At 55.0% G+C, this 21527-nt stretch overlaps 2 protein-coding genes across 3 annotated transcripts; one reads left to right on the forward strand and one right to left on the reverse strand.

Moving 5' to 3' along the window:
- Window positions 1–415: 415 nt before the first annotated feature.
- Window positions 416–7822, reverse strand: PLEKHJ1 (pleckstrin homology domain containing J1). Its single transcript, XM_074528532.1, has 6 exons — window positions 7652–7822; window positions 6112–6179; window positions 4830–4896; window positions 3200–3290; window positions 2995–3058; window positions 416–2400 (listed from the first exon to the last, which is right to left on the reverse strand). Exons 1-6 carry the CDS (start codon window positions 7764–7766, stop codon window positions 2332–2334), a joined length of 474 nt encoding a protein of 157 aa, XP_074384633.1. The 5' UTR covers window positions 7767–7822; the 3' UTR covers window positions 416–2331.
- On the forward strand, window positions 7814–20220 carry SF3A2 (splicing factor 3a subunit 2). Of its 2 annotated transcripts, none has more exons than XM_074528530.1 (9): window positions 7814–7900; window positions 9873–10040; window positions 12295–12366; window positions 13699–13745; window positions 14449–14558; window positions 15720–15769; window positions 17549–17689; window positions 18671–18739; window positions 19747–20220. In XM_074528530.1, exons 2-9 carry the CDS (start codon window positions 9915–9917, stop codon window positions 20077–20079), a joined length of 948 nt encoding a protein of 315 aa, XP_074384631.1. In that variant the 5' UTR covers window positions 7814–7900; window positions 9873–9914; the 3' UTR covers window positions 20080–20220. The 2 variants fall into 2 exon arrangements, with proteins under 2 accessions (XP_074384631.1, XP_074384632.1); XM_074528531.1 differs by having other exon boundaries at window positions 7849–7982.
- Window positions 20221–21527: the final 1307 nt, after the last annotated feature.

Below are 21527 nucleotides of genomic sequence, written 5' to 3' on the forward strand. Positions count from 1 at the left end.
TTTGTTCCCTTTTACCCAGCAGTGGCACCAGTGCACCAACCCCACAGGCAGCCAGGGATGTGTTTGCACCTCGGAGCTGGAGGCCACAAACACTTCCTGAGCCAATTCCTTGTAGGATTTAAAATGGGACACAGCCCCAGCTTCACCCAGAGCCTCCAACCCCCCTGACCCAGCTCCTGTTCCTGCACAGCTTTGGCATCCACCCCTGGCCTGGCTCCAGTACCAGCTGGAGTAGAAGAGCTTTAAATGTCCCTTCCAACCCAGAATGTTCTGATTGTCTGAAAAAGCCTCCCCAAAGCCCCTGGTGGAGCCATCCCCAGCTGGGACCTGAGCAGGAACAGCCCTGGTGCCCCTCTGGCTCCAGCCACCCCTCCCAGGGAGGGCTTGGTGCTGTACAACAGCTCTGACCAGCACAAAGATTAAAACAGGATTTATTGGGAATGTTCACTGTACAACACAGAAATGGCTCTCAGCTGAAACACAACAAGCAAAGTCATCAGAATGTGAAAAAATGAACAATTGTCTGTAAATCACCAGCAGTTGATGCAGATTTCAAAGTGTCTACAAAGTACCAACCTCCCTCCCTAAATCCCTAAATTCTTAAATCCCACCCCGTGTCCCAGCCCTGCCCCACAATGGATCTGAGTCCCTGGGCCTGGAACTCTTCACAGCTTTTGTTGTACATTCAGGTAAGAAATGTCATTGGTGATGAACATTCAAATGTTGGGCTTTGCTCTTGCTCACCCAACTGTTCCCTGGAACAGCAAATAAAAAACATTTTCTGCACAGTGACACTGGAGGGTGGCAGCTGCACCTGGGCAGGGTGGCCTGCAAGGCACAGGTGACACATTTGCTACAGTGGTGGCAGGCCCAGCTGAGAACTCAGCTCTGCTTTGGAAAAATGCAGGACTGAAATGCCCTTTGGAGTCATGCAAGGACACAGATTCCCTAAAGCACAGCTCCTGTGTGTTCCTGCCCTTAATCCCTCACTGCTGTTCCCCTGGAGCTGCCATCTGTCTGCAGCCCCCCTGCACTCTGCTCCCTCCCTGCTGCCCTCAGCTGATTTTGGTAATTTCTGGAGCAAGCACCTGGAATGATTCAAGGGTAAGGGAGATCTGGGGAGGGAAAAGGGAAAGTCTCAGCTTTGAGATCAAAAACTAAAGCCTCAGTGACAGGAGGCACCCCTGGTGCTCAGCTGCATGAGGTAAAGAGGGAACACCAGGACTGCAAAGGCTGCAGTGTGGGCTGTGATTTGGGCATTAATTCCCAAAAAGATCCCAAAATTCCTTTCAAGCCCAGCTCAGAGGCTGCTCCACCCCCGCCCTGGGCTGGGCAGCTGGAGGGGAACAACGCCCAGAGCTGCAGCTCCCAAAGGCCAGGCCAGGCCCAGCCCCTTCCTGCTGCCAGCAGCCTCTGACAGGGACCCCTGGCACCTTCCCAGAGGCCTCTCCTGGGAGTTTTCCTGGGAGTTTTCCCGGGCTGGGTCCAGGGAAGCTGCTCAGGCAGTCGGGAATCTGGGTCTGCAGCAGCCCTGGCTGTGGGGAGTGTCCTCATCCCTCAGGTCTGGGCAGTTTTCCTTGGTGCAGCCAGAGCCAGGGCTGATCCTATGGGGATGCTCCTATCCTGAGCTCCTCCCTGCAGCCCTGCTTCCCTGGCAGCTCATGGCACCTTGGCACAGTTTTTGGTCTGTCCCTTTGGACAAAGGGGACACAGAGAGGGGTGAAAAGCTGCAGCAGTGGCTCAGGGAGTGAAGGGTTAATGCCTGGCTGAGCTGGTGCATGTCCTGCAGCTCCATCCTCCAGCCAAGGGAGCAGCTCCTGCATCTGGATCACACAGGGATCCCTCCCTGCCTTTGTTCCCTCCTGCTCTGCAGCTTTGTCCTTTTGAATGGGCTCATCCAGCCCCCAGGAACTGCAGGGGAGGGAAAGGAAACTCCAAAAGGCTGCACAGGGCTGTAAATGCTCCTCTCCATCAGCTGGAGCTGTGGAATTCTCACTCCTCCCTGGAGAGCAGGAGGGGTTAATGTGGAGCCCAGAAATGCATCAGTCCCACCCTCTTACACCAGGGATGGGCCTGGGGGACTGCAGGAGGATCCTGAGCCAGGGAAGCTGAGCAGGAGGGGGGAGCTGGCCCAGCATGGCCTGGAGGAGCTGTGGGCTCTGCCAGCCCCAGGCCTGGGGGCTCTGCTCCCACTGCAGCACCCCAGAACAGCTCAGCCCCTCCAGCTGGGGCACTGGGAATGTGCAATGAATTCCTTAAAAAAAAATACAAAATGGTTGGGTAATAAATAAAAAAGTCCCGTGGTCGGTGTGGGGCTGCAGCAGGGGAGGGTTACAGCTCCCTGTGTGCTCCCAGCTGGAATCGAGCTTCCTCTGAGATCCCATACTGCTCCAGGGGGTCCTGTGGGGAGCACAGGGAGGCACCGGTGAGATGCAGACACAGCCCAGCAGCCCTTGGGACACACAGGACACAGCCAAGGTCCAGGGGGGTCACAGCCACCTCCCTCCCCAGAGCTGGGATGCTCCTGGCACCTGGCAGGGCGTGGCTGAGCAGCATCTCCAGCCATGGATGTGCCCAGGGTGGTGGGGGCTGTTCCAGAGAGCCCCTGGGAGCTCCAAACCCTGGGCCACTCCAGCACTGGAATTTGTGCATCAGGGTAGGAGTGAGCAGCCAGGTTTGGAGCACTGGGATTTGTGCACCCAGGACAAGGTGCTCAGGTCTGGCTGTGCAGGTCACAGCTCCCTATGGGATCTGGGATCTCCTTCCCACACACAGCCTGGGCAGGACTGGCAGCCCCTGCTGCTGCCAGGGAATTTGCTGGGAGATTTCAGGGAAGAGTTTCTTCCCCAGATCCCCTGGAAATGGGAGATCTCCCTGAGCCCAGCCCAGCCCCAGAACCTCCCTCCACAACCAGACAGGATCCCACTCTGTTCCATTCCAGGCAGCCCCTGCTGGCACCCAGAGCCATTGTCACACCTGCAGGGACTCACTCACCTTCCCTGTCATCTTCTGGATCTCATTCCTGTAGAAAATCAGGCTCCTCCTCAGGAACTCGTAGCTGCAAGAGAGGAACAGAGCAGGGGAAGGATGTGGGCAAGTTTCAGCTGCTATTTAGAGCTGAGGGAAGCTTGTCTGGGAGGAGACAACACTGCCCTCCCAGTTCCTGCTCCCAGAGCAGCCCAGAGCCCCCAGCACTGACCTGGCCCTCTTGAGTGCCTCCACCCACTCCTGGCACTGCTCCTCCGTGGCACACTCAAAGCAGTATTTCCTCTCTGGCTCCTCGATGAAACCTGCCAGGGACAAGGAAAAGGCTCCAGGCAGGTCCTGGCAGAGCTGCTGCTGCTCCCCTGGCTCTGCCAGGCCACAATCAGCAGCTCTGTTAATGAAGATGAGCTGGGAATGAGTCTGCCACCCCCACTTCCATCCCCTCTCCCATTCCCTGGGTGCCTGGGGCAGCTGCCCACAGCATTTCCCAGCTTCCAGCAGCCTGAGACCTTGGGAAGAGCAGCTTCCCAAACTGAGGGTGACCTGAACAGGACCAGCATGGCCAGATCCAGGACTGACTCCCTGAGGCCCCTTGCAAAGACACCAGGACTTAAATCCAAGTGGGAAACAGCCCTGAGAGAGGAACTGGGATACCTGCAGGGATAGCCAAGGAGTGAAACTGCACTGGGAGCGGGCCCTGAGGTGCCTTTGCTGGAGGATTTTGGGGATGTGACACTCACATGGCACAGCCACCATGGGGAGCAGGTCCTGGTGCCACTCCAGGACATGCCACCAGTTCCTGTCCCAGAGCTCTGCTGAGCTCACCCTCAGGGCTGCTGCTGCTGCCAAACCCCTGGGTCAGGATAAACCCAGGTTTACCCAGATAAACCCAGCTGCTGATTTTAACCCTGCTCAGGAATCCTGCCCCACCAAAGCTCCCAAACCCCCAGAATGCAGCCTGTGGTGCTGTGGGTACTGCTAAGTTTAACCCTGCTCAGGAATTCTCCCCCACCAGAGCTCCCCAAACCCCAGAATGCAGCCCCTGGTGCTCAGTGTGCTCAGGCTGTGTGAGGGAAGCACAGAGCAGAGCCACAGCTGTGCCTGGCAGCCAGGCCAAAAGATACAGGGATGGCCTTGGAGAAACATCCTGTTATTGTGGCCACATACCTCTGGCACAGGGGATGAAAGGCTGCTCCCAGGGGAGTGCAGCTGCACAAGGACACACAGAGGGGAGGATGAGGCTGGAGCAGCTTTATCTGAGCCTCTCCAGGGTGTTTTTTTGGATCAAATGCAGCAGCACAGAGCAGATCTGTCAATAAGCAAGCTCCCCCTGCCAGGGATTCCACAGGCACTGAGGGGCCTGGCTGCTCTTAGTGCTGCAGTGCAAACCCCACAGGCTGTGCCATGGAACATCCCTGAGATCTCAGAATGGGCCATGGGCACAGGGAGGAACAGCTGAGGAGGGGAAAGGCTGAGGAATTGGTGAAGTTGGAAAACTCCAACCATCAGCCCAGCACCACCAGGTTCACCCCTGTCCCCAGGTGCCAGTGCTTCCAAACCTTTTTGGGGAGTAATTTTTCCCCAATATCCAACCTAAATCTGCCCTGGGCACAACTGGAGTTCATTTCTTCTTGTCCTGTTCCCTGGGAGCAGAGTCTGAACCCCACCTGAAGGACCCTGACCCCACAGAGGGAGAGGAGAAGGGCTGGGGGCAGTGACCCCAAAAGGAGGGGAAGGGCTGAGCTGCCCCCAGGGAAACAGGGAGAGCAGGAACTGAGCAGTGCCAACATTTCCTTCCCCCTGTACCACCAGGGGAAGGCAAAGGGAGCACAGGCAGCACTCACTGATGGAGAAAACGTTCTCCTCCTCTTTGGTGATCTTGCAGTGCTCCAGCAGCAGAGCTCCAATGGGCTGGAAAACAGAGAGAGAGAGAGGGTTTAACCCACAGAGCCCCAACACCACGAGGGTTTAACCCACAGAGGCCCAACACCACGAGGGTTTAACCCACAGTGCTTCCCTGGAGCCTTTAAAGTAACTTTCAAGCTGGTGCTGCTTTTAAATAATTCAATCTGCACCCATATTTCATGTTCCTTTAATCAACTTTCTCATGCCAGTCTCACCTGTAGCACTTTACATTTGTTAATTAGGTGTTAATCAGCTCTTCTGGCTCAGATTCAGCCTGGTCTTTACCACTGTGTGATACCAGAGAACTTTTGCTTTTAAAATCAAAGATGAAACATTGACCGTGACACCCAGAATAACCAACACTGAGCTGTGCAAGGGCTGTGCTGGAGCCTTGTAAGGGGTTAAACAGTGTGAGGGGAGCTGGGGCAGCTCAGGATGGACAAAAATACACCTGGTAAAACTCAGGGACATGGGGACAGCAGGTGACACCGGCCATGAACAAGAGCAATCACAGGAAATCTTTGTCCAAGTGAACCAAAGGGTCAGAAGCAAATCAGACAGCAGGGAAGGGATTGAAAATCTCATTTATCTTGTATTTTATGGAACTCTGGGTTGTAGGAGACCTCAGAGCCCGTCCAGTGCCACCCCTGCCACGGCAGGGACACCTTCAGGCTGCTCCCAGCCCTGTCCAGCCTGGCCATGGGCACTGCCAGGGATCCTGGGGCAGCCCCAGCTGCTCTGGGAAATCCATTCCAGGCATGGATTCCACAATTCCTGATTCCCAATCTCCCACCCAGCCCTGCCCTGTGGCAGTGGGAGCCATCCCCTGTGTCCTGTCCCTGCAGGCCTTGTCCCCAGTCCCTCTGCAGCTCTCCTGGAACTCCTGCAGGCCCCAAAAGGGGCTCTGAGGTGTCCCTGGAGCCTTCTCTTGTCCAGGTGAGCAGGCCCAGCTCTGCCAGAGAACAATTCCTGCCCAATATCCCATCTAAATGGAATTTTTTCCATCTAAATGTCACTTCTTCAGTGGGAGCCATTCCCTGTGTCCTGTCCCTCCATCCTCAGTCTCTCTCCAGCTCTCCTGCAGCCCTGCTGAGCTGGTGGAAGAGGAAAGGTGGACCCTGCTCCATTTTCCTGCACCATTTTCCCAGCCCACACAATCCAGGCACACAAAAAGAAGACAGGAGGAGGGGAACAAACCCCAGCCAGGAGCTCAGTGCCTACCTCGGCCTCATCAGTGCGGAAATAGAAGAGAAAATTCACCACGAGCTTCACCAGGCGCTTCTTGAGCACTGCAGAGACAGGGGGAGCAAGAAGGGCTGAGTCAGGGGGCACAGGGGGCACCCTCTGCCAGCCCTGAGCATGGCACTGAGCCCACCAAAGCACGTTCCAAACACTGCCTGGGGGTGACAAAGTGGCCTCGGGGTGACAGAGCCCCAGAGCAGCTCCTGCAGCAGCTCAGGAGGGCTCCCAGCAGCACCACGGGGCCTCAGGCACTCCAGGAAAAGCTCCAGACCCCAGCAGCCCCACCTGGAGCTGCCAGCTGGGCGTCACCTCCCAGGGACAAAGTCCAGCAGGAAAGGCTCAGCACAAGGGAGGGAGTAGGAAACCAGGGCTGGTTTGCAAGGGAATTTGCTGGGAGATTTCAGGGAAGAGTTTCTTCCCCAGATCCCCTGGAAATGGGAGATCTCCCTGAGCCCAGCCCAGCCTCAGAACCTCCCTCCCCAGACTGGATCCCACCACTGGTGCTCCCCATTCCCACAGTCCAGCCCTCCCAGTCCACCTGTCCCAGTTCTGCCTCCCAGAGCTCCCACCCTGCCCCTGTGCCCAGTGCCCCCAGTCGTGCCCACCCAGTACAGCCAGTCCCACCCATCCACCTCTGCCCAGTGCTCCCAGTGCTGCCCTGGTTTCCTGGATCCTCCAACACCCTCAATCCTCCCTCCCAGCTCCCCCAGTCCCTTTCCAGCCTTGCCCCCCAGTAACTCCAGTTGTGATTCTGCAGTCAGGGCCCCTCAAGTACCCCCAGTCCTGCCCTGGTCCCACCCTCATGATTCTCCAGTTTCTCCAGCCCCACCATCCAGGGCACTCTCCCAGTCCCTCCCCAGTATCCCCAGTCCTGATTCTGCACTCAGGGCCCCCCAGGAACCCCCAGTCCTGACCCACCTTCACCCTCCTCCCAACACCACCCTCCAAACTTGCTACCCCTCCACCTGCCTCCCCCAGTTCTCCCAGTCCTGACTCGGTCCTACTGGTGATTCTCCAGTCCCCTCAGTCTCACCACCCCAGTTCTCCCAGTCCCTCCTCGCCACTACTCCTCCTTTCCCAGCCCGGATCCTCCAGCACCCCCAGCTCTCCCAGTTCCTCTCCTGTAACCCCAGCCTGGATTCCCCATCTCGGGGCCCTCAGATATCCCCGGTCCTGCCCTGGTGCCACCCCAATAACTCCAACCCTGATTCTCCATTTGGGGCCCTCAGGTACCCCGGTCTTGCCTTCCCCGATCCTCCCAGTACTCCCAGTCCTGTCCTACTCCTTCCCCAGTATCCCCAGCCCTGATTCCCCACTCGGAGCCCTCAGATACCCCCGGTCCTGCCCTCCCCGACCCTCCCAGTACTCCCAGGCCTGTCCTGCTCCCTCCCCAGTATCCCCAGCCCTGATTCCCCACTCGGAGCCCTCAGGTACCCCCAGTCCTGCCCCGCCCCATCCCCAGTACCCCCGGTCCTGCCTTGCTCCCACCCCAATAACCCCAGCCCGGACTCCCCCTCACCGTTGCCCTTCTTGGGGACGCTCATGCGGATCTCGGCCGCTTTCTCGGCGGGCTGGCGGGCCAGGGACAGCAGCTCCCGCTCGTTGTAGCGCATGGCGGGCCCGCCCCGGCCCATGGCCCCGCCCGGGCGCCGCCGCCGCCGCCGGAAGCGCCCTCAGAGCTGCCGGAAGGGCTCGCGGGGCGGCGGCAGCGCGCATGCGCAGAGACGGGAGCGCGCGTGCGCCGGGGAGAGAGCGGGGCCGCGCGCAGGTACCGAGAGGGGGAGGGGGCTGTGAGGGGAGAGGGGAACCGGGCTGGACCGGGAGAACTGGAGCTGGGATAACCGGGAGAGGTGTGTGAGGAGAGACCGGGGGAGATGGGAATGGAGGGACCGGGAGAGCTGGGTATGAAGAGTCTGGGAGAGCTGGCAATGAGGGATTGGGAGAGCTGGGTGAGGAGGGACTGGGAGAGTTGAGTATGGGGGAACTGGGACGACTGGGAAGGAGGGATTGGGAGAGCTGGGTATGGAAGGACTGGGAGAGCTGGGATGGGGGGATTGGGTCTGTTTGGTATGGAGGGACTGGGAGAACTGGGTGAGGAGAGACCGGGAGAGCTGGGTCAGGAGGGAGTGAGAAAGTTGAGTATGGAGGGACTGGGAGAACTGGGAAGGAGAGACTGGGAGTGTTGGGAAAGGACAGACTGGGAGAGATGGGTATGGAGGGACTGGGAAAACTGGGAAGGAGGGACTGGGAGAGCTAGGTGAGGAGAGGCTGGGAGAACTGGGAAGGAGGGAATGGGAGACTGTTGGGTATGGAGGGACTGGGAGAGTTGGGTATGGAGGAACTTGGAAGGAGGGACTGGGAGAGGTGGGTATGGAAGAACTGGGAGAGTTGGGTCAGCAGGGACTGGGAGAACTGGGAAGGAGAGACTGGGAGTGTGGTAAAGGAGGGACTGGAAGAGCTGGGTGTGGAGGGACTGGGAGTGTTGGGAAGGAGGGACTGGGAGAACTGGGCAGCCTGGGTGCTGGGACTGGGGAAACTGGAGAATCACGAGTGGGAAACTGGAGGAAGGGCCCAGGCAGGGTTTGGGCTACTGGGAGGGTCAATGGGGCAGGACTGGGAGCACCTGGGGGACCCTGAGTACAGAACTGGGATGGAGTTACTGGAAAAGTATTGGGAGGGAGAACTGGAAAACCAAGGGTGCTGGATAAGGAGGGACTAGGAGAACTGCGGTGGTGGGGCTGGGGGGACTGGAGAATGATGAGTGAGAAACTGGGGTAGGAACAGAGCAGCACTGGGAGCATTGGGAGGGCAGGACTGGGGGCCCCTGGGTGCAGAATCAGGACTGGAGTTATTGGAGGGGGACTGGGAGAACTGGGTGAGCTGGGTGGGAGGACTGGGGGTACTGGAGAATGAGGACAGGGAAAATGGGGGTAGGACTGGGAGGATCAGCAGAAGCAGGACTGGGGTATTTGGGGGACTTTGACAGGAGAATCAGGACTGGAGTTAGAGGAGAGGGACTGGGAGAGCTGGGTGCTCTGGGGGACCAGGGGTAGGATCAGGACAGAACTGGGAGCACTGAGTGAGGAGGGACTGGGAGAACTGGAGAATCACAAGTGGGAACCTGGGATAGGGCCAGGGGAGGAGTGGGAATATGGGGAGCATCAGTGGGAGTCAGGGGGCCTTGAGTGGAGAATCAGGACTGGAGCTGCTGGGGGATGTGGCTGGAGAGACACTGGGAGAACTGGGCTCTCTGTGGGGAAGGATTTGGGGTTCCTCAAAGGTCCTTCCAGTGTTTGGGCTCTGTGTGAGGAGGTTTGGGGGGGACTCCAGGACCTCACCTGGGGCTTGGGGACACTCAGAGCCTTGTTGGGGGCTTGGGGGGCTCTGAGCCTCCCATGGTGGGAGGGTGGCCCTGGGGCTTTGGGGGGTGGTGGGGTGGTGGGGAGCAGCAGCTCTGGTGGTGGACAGGGGAGAGTTCTTGGTGTCTCAGGTGTGGGGGGAAAGCTCCTGTTGGGAGTCTTGGGGGGTCTCTGGTGGGGCTGCTTGGCTTGAGAGTGGCTGAGGAGATGGGAAAGGCTCCAGGGGGATTTTCTGCATCCTTTTACTCCACTTTCCTGAGTTGGTACCAGATGTGGGATTGCATCCCGTGCTGCATGGCCAGGGCATGTCTGAGGTGCCCTCCTCATCCTCACTGCTGGGCTGAGCAATCCTGTGGTTCAATTATCCCTTTCTTTTCCCAGACTGTCCATTTCTCGGGGTGCTGAAGGCCAGAAATCCCAGCCATGGATTTCCAGCACCGGCCCGGGGGCAAAACGGGCAGCGGGGGCGTGGCCTCGGCCTCCGAGAGCAACCGCGACCGGCGGGAGCGGCTCCGCCAGCTGGCCCTGGAGACCATCGACATCAACAAGGTACAGGGACCCCTGGCCTGGGACAGGGTCACATCCATGGGACAGGGACCCCTGGCCTGGGGACACGGTCACATCCATGGCACAGGGACCCCTGGCCTGGGGACAGGGTCACATCCATGGGACAGGGACCCCCAGGGCTGTGGGGACAGGGTCACATCCATGGTGCAGGGACACTGTGCAGGGTCACATCCATGGTGCAGGGACACTGTGCAGGGTCACATCCATGGGACAGGGACCCCCAGAGCTGTGGGGACAGGGTCACATCCATGGTGCAGGGACACTGTGCAGGGTCACATCCATGGTGCAGGGACCCCCAGGGCCATGGGGACACCGTACAGGGACCACCATGGCCATGGGGACAGGGTCACATCCATGGTACAGGGACCCTCATAGCCATGGGGACACTGTGCAGGGTCACATCCATGGTGCAGGGACCCCCCAGGGTTATGGGGACAGGGTCACATCCATGCTACAGAGACCCCCTACAGCCCTGGGGACACCGTGCAGGGTCACATCCATGGGACAGGGAACCCCACAGCCCTGGGGACAGGGTCACAGCCATGGTGCAGAGACCCCCAGGGCTGTGGGGACAGGGTCACATCCATGGTACAGGGACCCTCATAGCCATGGGGACACTGTGCAGGGTCACATCCATGGTACAGGGATCCCCAGGGCCATGGGGACAGGGTCACATCCATGGTGCAGGGGACCCCGACGGCCATGGGGACACAATGGAGGACATATCCATGGTATAGAGGATCCTCCAGGGCCATGGAGACACCCTGCAGGGTCACATCCATGGTACAGGGACCCCCCTGGCCCTGAGGACACCATGGGGGTCACATTCATGGTACAGGGACACTGTGCAGGGTCACATCCATGGTACAGGGACCTCCAGGGCTATGGGGACAGGGTCACATCCATGGGACAGGGACCCCCAGGGCTGTGGGGACAGGGTCACATCTATGGTACAGAGACCCCCAGGGCTATGGGGACACTGTGCAGGGTCACATCCATGGTACAGGGACCCCCTGGCCTGGGGACTGGGTCACATCCATGGTGCAGGGACCCCCTGGCCTGGGGACAGGGTCACATCCATGGTGCAGGGACCCCCAGGGCTATGGGACAGGGTCACATCCATGGTGCAGGGACCCCCACAGCCCCGGGGACAGGGTGACATCCATGGTACAGGGACCCCCAGGGCTATGGGGACAGGGTCACATCCATGGTACAGGGACCCCCACAGCCCCGGGGACAGGGTGACATCCATGGTACAGGGGACCCTGATGGCCATGGGGACACCATGGGGGACACATCCATGGTACAGGGGATCCTCCAGGGCCATGGAGACACCCTGCAGGGTCACATCCATGGTACAGGGACCCCCACGGCCATGGGGACACTGTGCAGGGTCACATCCATGGGATCATGGCAGGGTTTGAGCATTAAAGCTCATCCAGGGACATCTGCAGCTGTCTCAGGTGCTCCAATCCCTGTCTAGCCTGGATTTGGACACTACCAGGGATGCAGGGGCAGCCACAGCTGCTCTGGGAAATCCATGCCAGGGCCTGCCCACCCTCACAGCCAAGAATTTCATCCCAATATCCCAACTAAACTTATTCTTGGTGTATTTGAAGCCATTCTCCCTTGTCCTGTTCCAAAGTTCCCCTCCAGCTCTCTTGGAGCCCCTTTAGGCTCCATGGTCACCCCAGAGCCTTCTTGTGTCCAGGCTGAGCTGTGGGTTGGGTTTGAATACTTCTGTTTGTGGACATGTGGGGGTTGAATAAGGAATATTTGGGACAGAGTGACAGGGAGGTGCCAGCTCTTGTGTATCCATCTATTTCCAGTCTCCCCAGGGCTGGTTTGGGTTCTGGTGTTTCCTGCTGCAGCTGGAATTCTGTCACCAATGCACACAGCTGCTGTTGGTTCTCTCTCTGTTTCCTCCTCCTAAAGCTCTCTTGTGCTGTTAATTTAAAATGTGAACTCAGCTACAGGATCCTGGGATTGGCTGAGCTGGGAGGGACCCTCAGGGATCATTGATCCAGCCCCTGTCCCTGCACAGCCACCCCAAAATCCCACCCTGAGCACCCCTGGGAGCTCCTGCAGCTCTGGCAGCCTTGGCACCATTCCCTGGGCAGCCTGGGCAGTGCCCAGCAGCCTCGGGGGGAGGAACCACTTCCTCTGCAGTATTTTGGTTATTCTCCTGCTTTACCAATGGATTTTGTTTCTAACTTGTCCATCATTCTTTCCCCAGGACCCCTATTTTATGAAAAATCATCTGGGCTCCTATGAGTGCAAGCTTTGCCTGACACTGCACAACAATGAGGTGAGGGAGTACCTGCCTGTCCTGATCCCAGCAGCAGCAGCAGCCTGGGAATAACAGGAGCTTCAGTGACTGCTGAGATGTGAGGGGTGGTGTCTGGGTTTGAACAGACAGGTGTCTGCTAAGGAAAGCCGGAGCCTCCCTGAAATGGAAAATTTAAACCCCCTCCCTGTGAGTTGTTATAAATTTGAAAGTAAGGGGCTCTCAGGCAGAGATGTGGGAGCAGGAATAACAGTTGTTTATTAGGGAAGAAAATTAAAATAACATTAACAGTGCAGTAATACAAAACAACATTGACAGAGTCAGGATAGGAGCTGCCCCCTGTGTGTCAGGGCGGTGTCCCAGCCCCATCCATGGGGGCTCAGCCCTCCTGCAGTGCCAGCTGTGGCTCTGCTGCAGCAGGGATCCTGCACAAGGGGGGAGTTTTCCTCTGCAGCTCCAGGGCTGCTGTGGATGGGCCTGGGCTCCCTCTGGCCATGCAGGGCAGCAGAAAGCTGCTCCTCTGGCAATGCAGGGGGCAAAGGCTGCTGTGCTGGGCCAGGCTCAGATTGTGCCCAGGTAGGAATGCTTGGCTCCTCCCCTGGGCGGAGCATCTCCCCATGGGATGCTGGGATTGGATCAGCCCTGCAGGGACACTCAGGGCCATGGACAGCAGAGATCTCCTGGAGGGAGGGTTGGCTGTGGCAGAGATACAGAAAAAACTGCCCCAAAAACAGCAGAGAACTGCCCCAGCTCTGACAGGTTGGAACAGAACACACATTGCAATATAGGGTAGCTGGTTAAACCTGGCAGTGTGAGCTGTGATCCTGTTGAGGAGTGTAGTTTTCTTCTGAAAGTTCAGTAGTGTAGATGAGCTTGATCTTCTGAGAATCTAATAGAAAAGAAAGCTGTTCTTCATAGAATCTAGTAGAGAAAGACTTCTGAGAGAACACTTCTTCTAGTGTGCTAAATCTCAGATTATATCTAAGTAGGAATGCTCAGCTCCTCCTGGGCAGGACATCTCTCAATGAGATGATGTAATTTTATCAGTTATGAAGTGAGATTCAATAGCCCATTAACAAAAGAGATCTCCCCAGAGGGAGGATTAGCTGTAGAAGAGATAAAGTAAATGCCCAATTAACAAAAAATGTCTGCCCCACTTCTAACATATAAGAAATAAAATACACACATATCTTATAACCCAAGCTCAGCAGCTGAGAGCAATCTGCACTTTTGGGGTGAGTTTCCTCTGTGCTGAGGATTAAAACACCCTTGTCAGGGAGTGCTGCAACCACCCTGGGACAGGAATGTTTCAGTCATGGCTTCATTTAACTTCTACCCTGGTTTTTATTTCAGGGGAGTTACTTAGCACATACCCAGGGGAAGAAGCATCAGACCAATTTGTAAGTTATCCTCCAAAATAACTTTATTCTCCGTTTCTGAAGCACTTTAATATTATGATGTTGAGTGTCTGTAGTCCTTTAATTCCATTTTACTCTGTTTGGTTATTTTACTGTGGTTCCTCATGCAGCCAGGAGGCACAGCCTGGATCTGCCTGAAAAATGGTGCTGAAAATCTCCATTTTAAGCTAAAATCCAGTTGTGGAATTGCTGAAGGAATAAGGAGAGAGAGTTTTAAAAGCAAATTCTCTGAGTCTAGTTAGGAGGACCTCTCAGTGTTTGGACAACACTCTGAGGGATGCTCAGGGTGGGATTTTTGGGGTGTCTGTGCAGGGCCAGGGGCTGGATTTGATCCCTGTGGGTCCTTCCAACTGAGGAGATTCCAAAATTCTTTGATCTGTATTTATCAATACAGGTTTGGAAGTTTTCTTTTAAGGAATCCAGTTTGCTTTGCTTGATCTGTGGGTTTAGTTTCATGTTGGTTTCAAGAATTCAAGTTTTCTCCAGTCCATCTGTGGAGCCTGGCCTCAAGGTCATGGTGAGGGTGGATCAGATGGTTGAGTGACAACCTTTAGCTAAGGGGGAGGATGGATACAGCTGGGGATAAACCAGGATTTCCTGGCATGATTCCTGTGGAATGCTGTGCTGAGGGATTCAAACTGCTCCTTTAGAAACAAGAATTCTTAAATTCAGAATTAATCCCCAGGGCACGACGAGCTGCCAAGGAAGCCAAGGAAGCCCCAGCCCAGCCTGCCCCAGAGAAGGTGAAAGTGGAAGTGAAGAAATTTGTGAAAATTGGGCGTCCAGGCTACAAAGGTGAGCCCAGGAGGTCCCTGATGGGCAGTCCCTGCCTGGTGGATGTGAATTATTCATTGATCTTTTGAGCAGCTCTGCCCATGAATAAGATATAGGCTCTTTTCTGGAACCTTTTTATTGTTTAAATTGCTCATGGAACTTCTTTTTATGGCTGACAGGCAGGGAGAAGCACTTCAATAATAGATGGGTGTGTCTCAGGCTGCCAGGGAGATGATGGCATCTCATCTCCTCCTTCCCTTGTGCTGCAGCACCTTTCATTAATGCTGAAAATCATTCAGTCTATGCAGAACTCATGGGTTTTTTCTGTTTTTCATGGTTTTTTGGCCTTCAGTATAAACTTTGGCTTTTTAATTTCACCAGTGCATTGCCCCACAGTAGAGGAGAATTGTGGAATAAATTAGGTTGGAAAATACCTTTAAGGTCATTGAGTCCAACAGTAAACTTAGCACTGCCAAGGCCACAGCTGAACCATGTCCCCAGGTGTTTTAACACTCCCAGGGATGGTGATTCCTGGACAGCTCCTTCCAATGCTTTACAGCCCTTTCAGGGAAGGAGTTTTCCCAATATCCAACTTAAATCTGGCCCAGCTTGTGGCTGTTCCCTCTCATCCTGTTCCCTGGAGCAGAGCCTGACCCCCCCCAGCTGTCCCCTCCTGGCAGGAGCTGTGCAGAGCCACAAGGGCCCCCTGAGCCTCCTTTGCTCCAGGCTGAGCCCCTTCCCAGCTCCCTCAGCCTCTCCTGGAGCTCCAGACCCTTCCCCAGCTCTGTTCCCTCCCTGGATACCCCCAGCCCCTCAATGTCCTTCTTGGGGTGAGGGACCCAAACCTGCCCATGGCAGTGACACAATCCCAGAGGTTTGGGTTGGAGGGACATTAAATCCCACCCAGTGCCAGCCCTGCCATGGCAGGGACACCTCCCACTGTCCCAGGCTGCTCCCAGCCCTGCCCAGCCTGGCCTTGGGCACTGCCAGGGATCCAGGGGCACTACCCTGTGCCAGGGCCTGCCCACCTTACAGAAGTAGCTTTGTGACATTTTGTTTGATAAACAGGAGAAAAATCTTGTAATATTTAATTGTTGGAAACTTTATGTGTTTCCCAGAGTAGGTTAATGCTGCTCTCACCCTGCTGGAGCATGTTCTCAGCTTTCTTATTTTGTTTTACAGTGACCAAACAGAGAGACCCAGAAACAGGCCAGCAGAGCCTTCTCTTCCAGGTAAGGGCAGGGTTCAAACTCTCCTTGTCAGGGTTTTCCAGGTCACACTGCTGCTAAATGAGCAGTTCTTTGCAGGATCTAATAAATCAATAATTATAAGGAGGCCTTATCTTCCTTGCTGCTGCAGCTGATTGTGTTCAGCAAATCCCTGAGCTCAGCTGTCAGGCTGTGAAGTGGGAGAGGAATGTGGAGTCTGAGATGAGAATCACAGCAGAGAAAAAAAAGAAATTAAAAATTATCTGTTTCTATCCCCCTGTGATGGACAGGGACCTTCCATGAGACCAGGCTGCTCTAACCTGGCCTTGGACACTTCCAGGCATGGAGCTTCTCTGGGCACCCTGTGCTAGCCCTCCTCACCCTCACAGGGAACAATTCCTGCCCAACATCTCTCCTAAATTTCCCCTAATTCAGTTTGGGGTCTTTAATCCCAAACCATTGTGGGATTCTCAGCCTTTCCTTCGCTGTTTATTTCCTTTGCCCTGAGGATTGCTCTGGGTGTGCTCCACTCTGGGGCTGTGTTTGGTGACCAATGGCTCCTGGCCTGGATCAGGAATTGTGTGGCCAGCAGGAGCAGGGAGCTCATTGTGCCCCTGTGCTTGGCAATGGTGAGGGCACACCTTGAGTGCTGTGTCCAGTTCTGGGCCCTCAGTTTGGGAAGGACCTTGAGGTGCTTGAGCACATCCAGAGGAGGCAGCAAGTCTGGAGAGGAGCTGGGAACACAAACCCTGTGAGGAATGTGGGAAGGAGCTGGGGTTGTTTAGCCTGGAGAAGAGGAGGTTTAGGGGTGACCTTATTGCTCTCTACACCTCCCTGAAGAGAGGTTGCAGACAGGTGGGGTTGGTGTCTTCACCAGGCAGCACTGACAGAACCAGAGGACACAGTCTCCAGCTACATCAGGGAAGGTATAGGTTGGATATTAGGAGGAAATTTTTCACCAAAAGAATAATAAAGTACTGGAATGCTCTTCCCAGGCAGGTGGTGGAATCACCATCTCTGGATTTGTTTAAAAAAAGACTGGACATGGCACTTGGTGCTATAGTTGAGGTGGTAGGACATAGGTTGGGCTTGATGATCTTAAAGGTCTCTTCCGACCTCATGATTCTGGGATTCTGATTCTCTGGGATTCTGGGATTCTGAGCAGAGCTGGGGGTGCAGAGGAGGGGTTGTTTGTGGTGGTGTTCACAGGGGTCCCAGGACGAGGGAAGAGAATCTTGACTCCACGTTTCAGAAGGCTGATTTATTATTTTATGATATATATTATATTAAAAGAAACTTATACATTAAAACTATACTAAAAGAATAGAAGAAAGGATTTCATCAGAAGGCAGGGAAGGGAAGGAAAAAAGGGAAGGGAAGGGAAGGAAAAAGGGAAGGAGAAAGGGAAGGAGAAAGGAAAGGAAAGGGAAGGAGAAAGGAAAGGAAAGGGAAGGAGAAAGGAAAGGAAAGGGAAGGAGAAAGGAAAGGAAAGGAAAGGCTCGTGACTCTCAGAGAGTCTGAGCCAGCTGACTGTGATTGGCCGTTAATTAGAAACAATCAACATGGACAAATCAAAGATGCACCTGTTCCATTGTTTTTTGTTTTGGGTTTTTTTTATTATTGTTTACATTTAATTTCTGAGGCCTCTCAGCTTCTCAGGAGAACAAATCCTAGCCAAAGGATTTTTCATAAAATACATCTGTGACAGAGGTCTCTCCCAACCTCATCATTCTGCGATTCTGTGATTCTGAGCAGGGCTGGGGGTACAGAGGGGGGGTTGTTGATGCTTTCCTGCCCCCCCAGATCGATTACCCAGAGATAGCAGAGAGCATCATGCCCCGGCACCGCTTCATGTCGGCCTACGAGCAGCGCATCGAGCCCCCGGACCGGCGCTGGCAGTACCTGCTGATGGCAGCTGAGCCCTACGAGACCATTGCCTTCAAGGTGAGGCTGCCAGGGAAACCTGGGACACTGCCTGGCTGTGACCAGGGCCACCCTGTGCTGGGGGCACCAGGCCCAGGGAGGGATTGTCCCACTCTGCTCTGCCCTGGGGCAGCCTCAGCTCCAGTGCTGGGGGCACTTTGGGCACCACGGGATCAGAAGGACCCAGAGCTGTTGGAGAGTGCCCAGAGGAGGGACACGGAGCTGGGGAAGGGCTGAGGAGCAGCTGAGGGCACTTGGCTGGTTCAGCTGCAGCCCAGGAGACTGAGGGGAGGCTCCTCGGGGGCTGCAGCTCCTCCCCAGGGCAGGCACAGGGGCAGGGGCTGAGCTCTGCTCTGGCACAGGGACAGGAGCCCAGCAAGGGCTGCAGCTGTGCCAGGCCTTGGCATGGAGCTCAGGGCAAGGTTCTGCCCCCCGAGGCTGCTGGGCACTGCCCAGGCTGCCCAGGGAATGGTGCCAAGGCTGCCAGAGCTGCAGGAGCTCCCAGGGGTGCTCAGGGTGGGGGTGTTGGGGTGGGGCTGCACTGATCATCCCTGAGGGTCCCTTCCAGCTCAGGACATTCTGTAATTAATTCCTAATGAACTCTCTGATGTCTGTGCTAACTAACCCTCATGGAGTGGAAGGGGGGTCAGGAAGACGTGGTTGGAAATCTTTAAAGCCCACTGAGGTTTGGTGGAGGACTCTGGCATGAAAAGCAGACTGTGCTGAGCCCTGGGGAGCTGTGAATTCCCAGAGTCTGGCACAGGCAGGAGCCTCCTGGGCTTCACTCCTCAGCCTCTGTGCAGATGTTCAGGGAGGGATTTTTGCTGCTTGTCCTTGACCGATAGGGAAGTAACTTAATTCTTTCCTGCCCCCACCTCTGTCTAGTAACAACCCTGCAAGGCCTGGAATAACTCTGCTTATCTCTCAGGCTCTGGGGCTAAAAAGGGCCTTTGAGCTAATCTGGTGCTGCTAAGAATAGCTCTGTGTTCTCTTTTGGTGCAGGTGCCAAGCAGAGAAATTGATAAAGCAGAGGGAAAGTTTTGGACTCACTGGAACAGAGAAACCAAACAGGTAACTGAGGTTTTGTGATGTTTGTCCTTAAGGAGAGCAGAGCAGCTTGAGAGAGTGACACCAGTTCTGTCCTGCTGTTGAAATCTCCATTCTCTACATGCACCTGAGCACTGAGAGCTGACAGGGACCCTCCTGTGGGGGATCTCAGAGAGGATTCAGTTTCTGGCCACAGCAGGATGGGGCATAAATACCCAGAGAAAAGGAGGAAAGGAGGTTCAGGGGGAGCCTTCTTGCTCTTACAGCTCGCTGGCAGGAGGGTGCAGCCAGAGGGGGTCAGGCTCTGCTCCCAGGGAACAGGAGAGACCAGAGGGAGCAACCTGAAACTGTGCCAGGGGAGGTTTAGGTTGGAAATTGGGAAAATTCCTTCACTGAAACATTGTCAGCATTGGGACAGACTGCCCAGGGCAGGGGTGAAGTTACCTCCTCTGAAAGTGTTCAAAAACACGTGGATGTGGCATTTGTGGTCACAAATGGTTTAGTGGTGAACTGGGCTGATGGCTGGACTGGTTGATCTCAGGGTTAGGGTTGGGTTTGGCTTTTCCCAGCCATGATAAATGTGCAGCACTGTGTCCTCTCGCTGTGCCCTGTGTTCCCTGCACACACCTGCCTGAGGGAGCCTGGGGAACAGTGCCTGGGGGGCTCCCACCCCTCACAGGAACCTCAGAGTCCAGAGGAGCTAAAATCTGGGGCAAGGCTGGCACCAGGGACAGATGCTGCCAGGGCTGGGACAGGAGGGTGACAGGAGGAGCCTGAGCTGTGCTCTGGGGCAGAGAGCAGCTCCTGGGTGCTGGCAGAGCTGTCCCCAGGCTGCTGGGCACTGCCCAGGCTGCCCAGGGAATGGTGCCAAGGCTGCCAGAGCTGCAGGAGCTCCCAGGGGTGCTCAGGGTGGGGTTTGAGGTGGCTGGGCAGGGACTGATGATCCCTGAGGGTCCCTCCCAGCTCAGGGCACTCCAGCATTCTGTCAATCCCTGATTCATTAATTGTTCCCTTTTCTCTCTCATTCCCAGTTCTTCCTTCAGTTCCACTTCAAGATGGAGAAGCCCCCGGCGCCCCCAAACCTCCCCCCGGGGCCCCCGACCGTCAAGCGGCCGCCGCCCCCTCCCCTGATGAACGGGCTGCCCCCGCGGCCGCCCCTGCCCGACTCCATGCCCCCCCCTCCCCCCGGGGGCATGGCCCTGCCCCCCATGCCCCCCTCGGGGCCGGTGCCACCCCCCCCAGTGCCCCCCCAGCTGCCCCCAGCGCCCGGGGTGCCCCCCCCCGCCCCGCTGCCCCCCATGCTGCGGCCGCCGCTGCCCGCCGAGGGCCCGGGCACCATCCCTCCTCCTCCTCCCTCCAACTGAGCCCCCCCTGGGCTCCAGCCCGTGGGATTGGTGTCTTTTGAACTGCAGCTCACCCCCCATCCAGGGAAAACATCCTTTTTGTACCTCTGCAAAGATGGCTGAACTCTGTAGGTTCATTAAAAGGTTTTTGATTCTCCTTTCCCTCTGCTTTCCTGTGCTGCTTTTGGGGTTCAGTTTCCTCACTCCTTAGATACAGGAGATTATATATATGTAAAATATAAAAAATTATATAAAAACAAATATATAAACATATAAATACAAATATATAAAATATATTAAATATAAAATATATAAATACAAATGTGTATAATATATAAATGTCTAAATATATAAATATCTAAATATATAAATATATAAAAATATATAAATACAAATATATAGATTATATATAAATATAGAAAATATATAAATACATATATATAAATATATAACTACAAATATATAAAAGATATAAATATAAAAATATATAAATACAAATATATAGATTTTATATAAATATAGAAAATATATAAATACATATATATAAATATATAACTACAAATATATAAAAGATATAAATATAAAACTATATAAATACAAATACAAATATATGTATAAAAATATATATATGGAGATAAAATATAACCAGGCTATTTTGGAAATTCTCCAAAGAGGAGGCAAAGAATTGGGAATTTCAAGGTACCCCCTCCATCAGCTGTCTTGGCCTGAGGAATCCCCTTCAGGCTGCCCCATTAATTACCCCCCATTAATCAGTTTTGATTCAACCAAAGCCCTTAATCTCTGCTCATTCACTTCATTCTCTGTTCATTCACACAAAAAGGTTCCTGTTACTGATATTAAATCTTAGTTTATTGTTATAATTCATTAAGTGGCAGTACCATGGTGTAGCACCTGCTGTCACATCATTTTATTGTGTGCCCTCCTCCCACTGCCAGCTCTGTTCAGGCAAGTTTTTAGTTCTCTGTGGGTTTATTTATCCTGAGTGTTTCCTTCCAGCCATCGCTTGGTTCCCATAAAAAAGCAGCAGCAGCAGTTCTGCCATTTCTCTACCCTTTCCCAGGTTCCTGAACTGGGGGGTCAGTGGGGGATCCTGGGTGAGGGCATGGCCAGGGCTGGGGTTCCTGAGCAGTTCTGGTTGGTTGAGGGGCCATGGGAGCCCTGCAGCTGCACCCCCTTGATGGGGGAATCAAAGCCTTCCTCTGCTGGGCTGAGATGGTCCCAGGCAGTTAAAAATCCCAGACTGGTTTGATTGGAAGGGACCTTAAATCCCATCCAGTGGCACCCCTGCCATGGGCAGGGACCCTTCCACTGCCCCAGGCTGCTCCAACCCCATCCAGCCTGGCCTTGGGCACTGCCAGGGATCCAGGGGCAGCCCCAGCTGCTCTGGGAAATCCATTCCAGGGATGGATTCCACAATTCCTGATTCCCAATCTCCCACCCAGCCCTGC

The sequence above is a fragment of the Zonotrichia albicollis genome, chromosome 29, assembly GCF_047830755.1.
Source record: "Zonotrichia albicollis isolate bZonAlb1 chromosome 29, bZonAlb1.hap1, whole genome shotgun sequence".
NCBI lineage: Eukaryota > Metazoa > Chordata > Aves > Passeriformes > Passerellidae > Zonotrichia > Zonotrichia albicollis.

Excerpts from the sequence above, each read along its gene's own strand:
- SF3A2 (XM_074528530.1), top strand. The coding sequence starts at position 9,915 with ATGGATTTCCAGCACCGGCCCGGGGGCAAAACGGGCAGCGGGGGCGTG. Across the intron at positions 15,770-17,548 it reads AGCAGAGCCTTCTCTTCCAG|ATCGATTACCCAGAGATAGC; the intron begins GTAAGGGCAGGG and ends CTGCCCCCCCAG. Across the intron at positions 18,740-19,746 it reads GGAACAGAGAAACCAAACAG|TTCTTCCTTCAGTTCCACTT; the intron begins GTAACTGAGGTT and ends TCTCATTCCCAG.
- PLEKHJ1 (XM_074528532.1), bottom strand. The coding sequence starts at position 7,766 with ATGGGCCGGGGCGGGCCCGCCATGCGCTACAACGAGCGGGAGCTGCTG. Across the intron at positions 3,291-4,829 it reads GGAGAACGTTTTCTCCATCA|GTTTCATCGAGGAGCCAGAG; the intron begins GTGAGTGCTGCC and ends TGTCCCTGGCAG. Across the intron at positions 3,059-3,199 it reads GAGGCACTCAAGAGGGCCAG|CTACGAGTTCCTGAGGAGGA; the intron begins GTCAGTGCTGGG and ends CCTCTCTTGCAG.